The sequence below is a fragment of the Gossypium raimondii genome, chromosome 12 (assembly GCF_025698545.1).
Source record: "Gossypium raimondii isolate GPD5lz chromosome 12, ASM2569854v1, whole genome shotgun sequence".
NCBI classification, from domain to species: domain Eukaryota; kingdom Viridiplantae; phylum Streptophyta; class Magnoliopsida; order Malvales; family Malvaceae; genus Gossypium; species Gossypium raimondii.
Window position 1 is genome coordinate 6,829,871 of NC_068576.1, and position 7,789 is coordinate 6,837,659.

The 7,789-nt window shown below is 31.4% G+C and overlaps 1 protein-coding gene across 1 annotated transcript; it reads right to left on the minus strand.

Moving 5' to 3' along the window:
* Positions 1-2,235: 2,235 nt before the first annotated feature.
* On the minus strand, positions 2,236-4,441 carry LOC105763066 (peroxisomal 2,4-dienoyl-CoA reductase [(3E)-enoyl-CoA-producing]). Its single transcript, XM_012581118.2, has 5 exons — positions 4,022-4,441; positions 3,518-3,677; positions 3,186-3,355; positions 2,875-3,094; positions 2,236-2,530 (listed from the first exon to the last, which is right to left on the minus strand). The coding sequence occupies exons 1-5, from the start codon at positions 4,205-4,207 to the stop codon at positions 2,376-2,378; spliced, it is 891 nt and encodes a 296-aa protein (XP_012436572.1). The 5' UTR covers positions 4,208-4,441; the 3' UTR covers positions 2,236-2,375.
* Between the last annotated feature and the right edge of the window lie 3,348 nt (positions 4,442-7,789).

Here is a 7,789-nt window from a genome sequence, read left to right on the forward strand (position 1 = left end):
GATCGTACCCTAGGGAGGCGAGACTAAACTAATATTAATTTCTACGCTAATGGGTCTAGTTAGTAGTTTTATTAAACTATACTACGATTAATCATAGGGTGATGAGAAAAACTATTCTATATAAAAATAAGATTTGAAATCTAACCCTTACCAATTGTAACTACTACCACTAATCAGAGTGGTAAATCATTGCTTGCACACTTAAGCAACCAACTAAACAAGTCATTCAGTTACCTAAACATATCAAGCTGTCATCTACATTACTCTAGTTAAATCAACTAAGTCTAATTGAACTCTAGCGATGCTCACCGAGCCATTGTTTCCATATAAAGAAATCTTATTGCACCAACCGCCAAACCCTATAGTTCATCAACATTAGAGTTCGTCAAATGGCGAATTCCATCAAGGATGGCATACTGAAAAATTCATGAAACATGCCAATCCAACACTTAAGCTGATAATTCACCATACATATCTAAGATACATGGTAGTGTGTACCTCGCCAAGGTGCCCTTTTACACTTTTCAAGTATACTAGTGTCGCACATTATATATTATAAATCATTACTGACACCTATCTCGAGTTTCATAGGAATAAGAATTGGACAATGCTAAAGCACATATTTCTATAAAAAAAAAATTAGGATTTGCTTCAAAGGCAAGCTTGACCCTATTATAGATTTGCTTTTAAAGTGAGCGTGGAATTAGAAAACTTTACCTTCAAGGTGAGCTTTGCTCTATTACAATTTTGCCTTCAAGGTTTACAATTTTGCCTTCAAGGTGAGCTTCGCTCTATTACAACTTTACTTTCAAGGCAAGTTCAAAAAACCTTTACTTTCAAGGTGAGCTCCACTACACTTAGTCTTTTAAGGTATACTTGGACTTCTTAGATACTTAGCATTCAAGGTATACTTCCCTTTCTTACTTAGTTCGTCAAGAATCCACTAAAGCTTCATGCTTAAACTACTCAATCATTCTACTTCATTAAAAAAATTACTTTGCTTCCTAAATCACTCAAGGTACAAAATGAGATAACACAGCCTCACCAAGCACTCAACTTTTGAAGGGTTATTGCACGCTAATTATGGTATAGCCTTTCTAGACATAACCCACCTTCTCGAGCACTTAAACTTTTAGGGACAAAGCCTCTTCAAGATTGTTTAGCTTTTTTTTTTTTGGTAAAAATCATTTCCAGGAGCACCTTGGATGTTTATACTTGCCGTTAAGGTTTCATGCATTCATACTTCGAGTGTTACAATTTGCTTTTAAGGTCTCACACAAGTTTCACAAAAGTAATTGAATCATTAACAAACTCTACAAGAATTTCCACATTTTTTTCAAAAAGAGATATAACGACATTTTCCTAAATCAATTAGATCTCGCCTATGACACATTGATCTCCCTGACATTCTTTATCTTAGGAAAGGTCACTTTATAACCTTACTTTCGATTGGAAAGAGATGCTACACATATCCCAAGCTTGGTCAAGACTCCACCTCCACCAAATAAGCAACCTTTGCCAAGATTCCACCTATAAGAAAACCTTGCCAAGATTCCACCAATCTTCATGCCCCACCTAGAACCAAGTCCACAACAAGTTCAATCACTCCAGTATTACTACTATCACTCACCACTGAAATACCCTGCAACCCCATCACATCAACTCACATAATCAAACTAAGAAGGCACCCATTTTATATGATAAGCCCACCAACCAGAGAAGCCACGTAGCATATAAGTATTCCCCTCATACACTTCTCAAACTTCACAACTCGATTGCTTTTTGTTCTACCTCCCCCCCCCCCCTCCTCTTACAGCTAAGCTTCTTCCAAGCTCTCCACAATCTCTCCTCCTTGAACTCAATTACTTGCAACTGTTGGCCCATTGGATAAACCACCTCTGACCTCTTGCCACATTTTGTATCAACACATAGCATCAGCTTATCCCGCTGCCATTCACAGCTTATATGCCAAAAGGTTACAAAGGGTTTCCTTTCGATAACAAAACTCAATCCCTTGGGTCGAAAAAGTAACAAACCTACCCATAGTACCAACAACAACATATCAACTAAACAAAATAATCACCGAAAGCAACATTCAACTAATTAGGGAAATACAGAAAATAACATGCTGAAATAAAAACAAATGAATTTTCCCTGCATAAAATAATTTTTTAAAAAAAAATCATTTTTCTGATATTGAGAGAACAAACCATACGATCACAGAAGAGGAAAGGAGAAAAAAAGAAAGTTATTATCATGGGTTCTTTCTTAGCTAATAAAAGCCAATTCTTACCAATAGTAAACATATATCCATAGTAGCTTAATAGCCAAACAGAACAGAATAGCCTTAACAACAAAAACATCATAAAGAATTATCATAATTTGCTCTTTGGTAACCCAGTTGGTGCAACCCTAGACCTTGTCTCCTGTCTTCTAGACAGTTGCCTGACAGCATCTTTCGACAACAAACGGGGTGTGCTCAACCATTGTCCTCCATCAACAACCAAGACTGTTCCATTCACAAATTTCCCTTCAAGCATTCAAAAGATGCAATGCATTGTGTTAGCACACAACTGGAAGGAAACAAAGACTATTGAGGTTTATCCTTCATTATGTTCACAAACTTTTTATTTGTTTTTTTTATATCAGCAAGTATGAATATTGGCAAATAGTCACAAACTGGCTCTCCGTTTACACCCAACTTTTCCTTATTAAACTTAATTGCTTGTCAAATGCTGCTTTCGTTCAGACTAAAGGTGTAAAAGAGTTTAAACAGAAAGAGAATAAAGTCTCCTAAGGTTGCATAAGGAAAGTTGCAGTTCAAGTAAACAAGTTAATGGCCGTACAACTGAAAAACGAGACAAAACTACAAACCTGCATCAGATGCAAGATAGAGAGCAGCCATTGCAATATCCCATTTCTCCCCAAATGAGTACAAAGGTTTCTCTTCAATCTTGCTCAGTACCTCCTCAGGTGCAAGTTTACTGACACCAGCAGTGTCCTCGATAGCCCCCGGTGCAATCCCATTGATTAGAATGCCATGATCTTCACCCCATTCCAATGCCAAGCTTCTGGTAATGCTATCGATAGCTGCCTGGTGGGAGCACAGCATATGGCAGCTGAATCTGATTTTAAAAGATTCCAAAGTACAACGTTTAACAAGCTTGCCAGCTGATTTTACTAACCTTGGCTGCCGATGCATGAATTTGGTACCATGTTGCTCCATAATGTAAAGTTGCAGTTATGTTTATTATTGTTCCACCAGTGGAAGGGTCCTTCCCTAGTCCCCCTTTCTTAAGATATTTGAGAGCCTCATGACACATTATAAAAGTTCCAACAGAATCTATATCAATGACTGCAACAACAACAATAAAAAGAAATAAAGAATTAAGTAACATCTAAATGCCTTGTTTGGACAAAATCGAATCATCAAATCTGAAATACAAGATATGTTAACACTGTAGCACACTGACTCGAGAAATTTGCAACACAAACAAAATACAAATTTATGTACAACCTGTTCGAAAGCCATTGGGAGATAAATCCTGAGCAGGCACAAGGAAATTGCCAGCTGCGGCATTGACAAGGATGTCAAGCCTGCCAAAATGCTTAAAAGTTGATTCCACAGTTCTAGCTGCATCATCTTCTCTTCTAACATCTCCCTCAAGTCCTATGGCCTGCAATAAGTAGATCTTAAGTGCCCCCTCTGCTATAACTAAATCATCAACTCATCAAGCTAGTTAAATTTGTTCTCTTTCTATTGTATATTGTTAAATAAATAAATAAAAACCAAGGTTTTGGAATCAGTTCAACTAGAACACAATCCGTGATTGGAGAACATGGTTTCAACCAATGAAGCAAACTTCCCACCCACATTCATACATCAGTTCCAAAGATTTTGGGGAAACCACTTGACAGAAAGTTGATGTTTTGAATCTCCAATAGCAAAGTCAACAAGTAATAAGAAAGGCACAGCAATGGGCTAAGGTGTATAAATATGGAGAAGTGAAAGGACAATTACAGGGATGCCATGGGAACGAAGAACATCAACAGCAGAGTCGAGAACATGTTTGCGCCGCCCCATGATGGCAACTGAGGCTCCATGTTTCCCCAGCTGCACTGAGATCTCGAATCCAATTCCTGAGCCTCCTCCTGTTACCAAAGCTACTTTGCCTTTCAGTATATTTGCTCTGAATGGTGACTCCATTTCCTTCACTTTATTGCCTTCGTTGGTACTGACTTGTAAAACTCCAACTCTAAAATGGAGCTCCCAAGCTCGTATTGACCCTCATTTTAATCTGGGTCTTCGGTAAAAACAAGGAAAACATGTTGTTTTCACATGGCCCGTATGACGCATTAAAACAATATTATAATCATTGTTTGATTACTGACTTCTAAAACCCAAACTCAATATTTAGTATCATTTTGTGTTTGATGAAGACAAAGGAAAAAGGTAGTTTAGAGTTGGCTCCGAGCAATAGCAAATAGGAATGAATTTGGGTTACTCTGGACTCTTGGCCTTAAAAGTTTAACTCCATACATCTCAACTATTTTGCACATCGACATTTCCTTTTTGTTTTGCTACCAAGTATTCTAAGTATTTTTTTTATATATTATATACATACAAATATACCAATTAAATAAATACATATTAATTAAAATTATTGTGTATTTTATAGAATATAATAAATAGTATATATTATTCTGCCTTCTACTTCTATTTAAAATGTTCATTACAAATTTTAGAATATAACATCCGATTTTTATTTTTTTGAAAATATGATTCTTTTTAAGAAGAATATTAATAGAATTGCGAAATTAATTTTTTCCCAAAAGTATTAACAACATTTTTTTAAAATTAAAATAAATAATGAAAACATAAGTTTTAATCAACTTATTTTTAGAAAAAATGCTAATAGAATTATAAAATTAAAATCTGAGTGGATTTAATATAAACAATTTTTATTAGAATTTGGATTCGAAATTGATTTACTAATTAGTTAATTAAGTGGATTTAATATTGTAATATTTTTAAATATTAGTATATTTTATATTTTTAACAATATTTTTACAATATATTAAAAAGTTGTCAGTAAGTTGTATTTATTTTTAATAGAATTTAAAATATTTTATTTCTATTTTAAACACTTTTAATTTATCTATGAGTATTTATAAATATATTAAATAGTTTTAAATTTCATATATACTTTTACATTTTAAATTATGTTTTAAAAATATAAATTATATTTTTATTCTTTTAAACTATATTTTCTAAAAATATTTTTAAATTTTATTTAAATATATATTTTTGTAATAAATATAATACATTTTAAATTTGTTATTTGTTTTATTTAATAATTAAAAAGAATATAAATTTTAAATATATATATATATATATATATATATATATATATATATATACACACTTTTGAATTGTCTTTAAGGCTTTGGGAGAACATTGTAACTGAAAGTAACAAAGATAATTTTATAGGTAAAATAATTTGAATCAATTTAAACTTTTAAAATGTTAGAATTATTTTTTAAAATAAATTTTAAAATAGATAATATTATATAAAATATATAAATAAAAATTTAAGTTAAATTAAATGGATAAATTATCTACTTATTTTTTATTCAATTAAATATAATTATTATATAATTCTAAATTTTTTATCGTGATTCAATAACAAATAGTATAAATAATTGTAAGCGTAGATAGCAACTGCAGATTTAGTTGACCCAAGGAGGAGAAGGAAGCTTTTAAAGCCCACTGTCCAATGGGCCCCAAAATCATGTGCTCCACACACATTGGGTTGCCTTGACCCTTAAAATTAATCACAAATCTTTATTTATATATTAATATTTGAACAGACAAGGCGACTGACCCCAAATTTCTTAGATTTTAATCGCGTTTGTTAAATAATCAAATTTGGTGTGATAGTTAAGTGTCTTGAAAGTCTATTTAAGGTGAGTATTTGGGATTATCTTTTAATTTTATTAATTTATTGATAAAAATGAGTTTATTGATTCGATGATAAGGTGTCTATTCTTGTAAAAAAATTTAAAATCCCCAAGTCCTGATTCTGATTTTTTATTTTTTTTATTTTTTTCGTATTTTTATATCTGATTCTGACACGAAAAAAAAGAAAAAAAGATTTTTTACCGTGTCTTGGTGCGGACATTGACAAAGCCAAGACCCAAATTTTTTATTTTTTGTATTTTTATATCGATTCGACGAAAAAAAAATTTATCGTTCATGGTGCCGCCATTGACAAAGCCAAGACCCAAAATTTTTTTTCTTTTCATATATCAAGATATACAATTTTAAAAAAATATATGGGTTCCGGCCATTGACAGGCCAAAACCCCAAAAAATAATTTTTTTATGTCTGACACAATGATTCAGCAATCATTAGTGCAAAAAAAGAGTGGGTACTGTTCATTTTAGGTTATTTTGGTGATTATTTTTAAACTTGGATTATTTTTGTAAATATAATATTTTTTGGGGCTATTTGAGTAAAAGAGCCTCAATTTTTCTTCAACTGCAATCATGTCTTGGTGGAGACATGCCAAAACCCAACACTGAAACTAATTCACAGCAGTTGCTTCATGCTTGTCGGTATTCTATTAGTATTGTTTTATATAACATCAATCTCCCTCCCATCACATCAATACTATCCTATAATTACTCTACACCATAGCAAGTGTCATTATACGACTAAGGATGAGTTTGGATGGCGGTGCGTTTACCTGCGGTTAGTGTAAAAATAGCGGTGGCGGTGAAATTAGATACTATAACGATACTGTAGCATGAGACAAAAAGTAAACTAAACGTACCGCACTGCATCCAATCGCCCATCCAAACCCAAACTAAGTTCCCTAGCATCCATCATCACACACGTTGTATACTGGGTGCTATAGCATAGTAGGGCAACTTTCACATATACAAAAAGTATATAAATTTAGAGTAGATGAATTTAGAACATATTTTAACTAGTATAATAATAAAAAATGATAATTAATAATTAATATATTATATACTATTATTTTAGTATGTGATATAATGTTATAATGTTTAATAATCAATGTATATATATATAAATTATAAATATATTATATATGATATGATATAACATTATATAATATAGTAGAAGGGTTAACTTTCGAATGTACAAAAGAGTATTAGAGTGTTTTTCAACCATTATAATAAGCAATAATATATAACGATAATTAATATATTATATATTACTGTTATAGTATGTGATATAGTATTACATAGTGTAACAATATATTTTAAAACCATTAATACATACATATATATAACTATTAATTGGTCCAAAATCAAAACCTAATTTACCTATCAATTTGCTTGAATTGACTTGACTGGTCGATTAAATCGGTTTTAGTCGCTAACCATAATAGATGATACGCTATTACATAATATGATAATATATATATATATATATATATTAATTTTTATTAAACAAATTATTTTTTACATAAAACAAACAGTTATAAATTTTTAATTTACATCAAATTTGACACGCATGATTTATATAATGAAATATTAAATGTGACAGTTGAATCATTAAAATATTAATCGTATAAAGAGATACGAAAGAATATAGTGTAAGTGGATCCTCTCATAGTATAACTATTACTAGAATTGTTAATACACACATGTGTGTGTATATATATATATATATAGGGTAAACTATATAAATAGTCAACCAATTATTAGCGTGTTTCTATTTTGGTCACTTAAGTTTAAAAATTACAATTTTAATCAC

What these genes read in the sequence shown, in the direction of transcription:
- LOC105763066 (XM_012581118.2), bottom strand. Translation starts at nt 4,207, where the DNA reads ATGGAGTCACCATTCAGAGCAAATATACTGAAAGGCAAAGTAGCTTTG. An exon ending in TTCGTTCCCATGGCATCCCT is followed by an intron (nt 3,678 to 4,021) that starts GTAATTGTCCTT and finishes TACTTATTGCAG; the next exon opens with GCCATAGGACTTGAGGGAGA. An exon ending in CTATCTTGCATCTGATGCAG is followed by an intron (nt 2,531 to 2,874) that starts GTTTGTAGTTTT and finishes GAATGCTTGAAG; the next exon opens with GGAAATTTGTGAATGGAACA.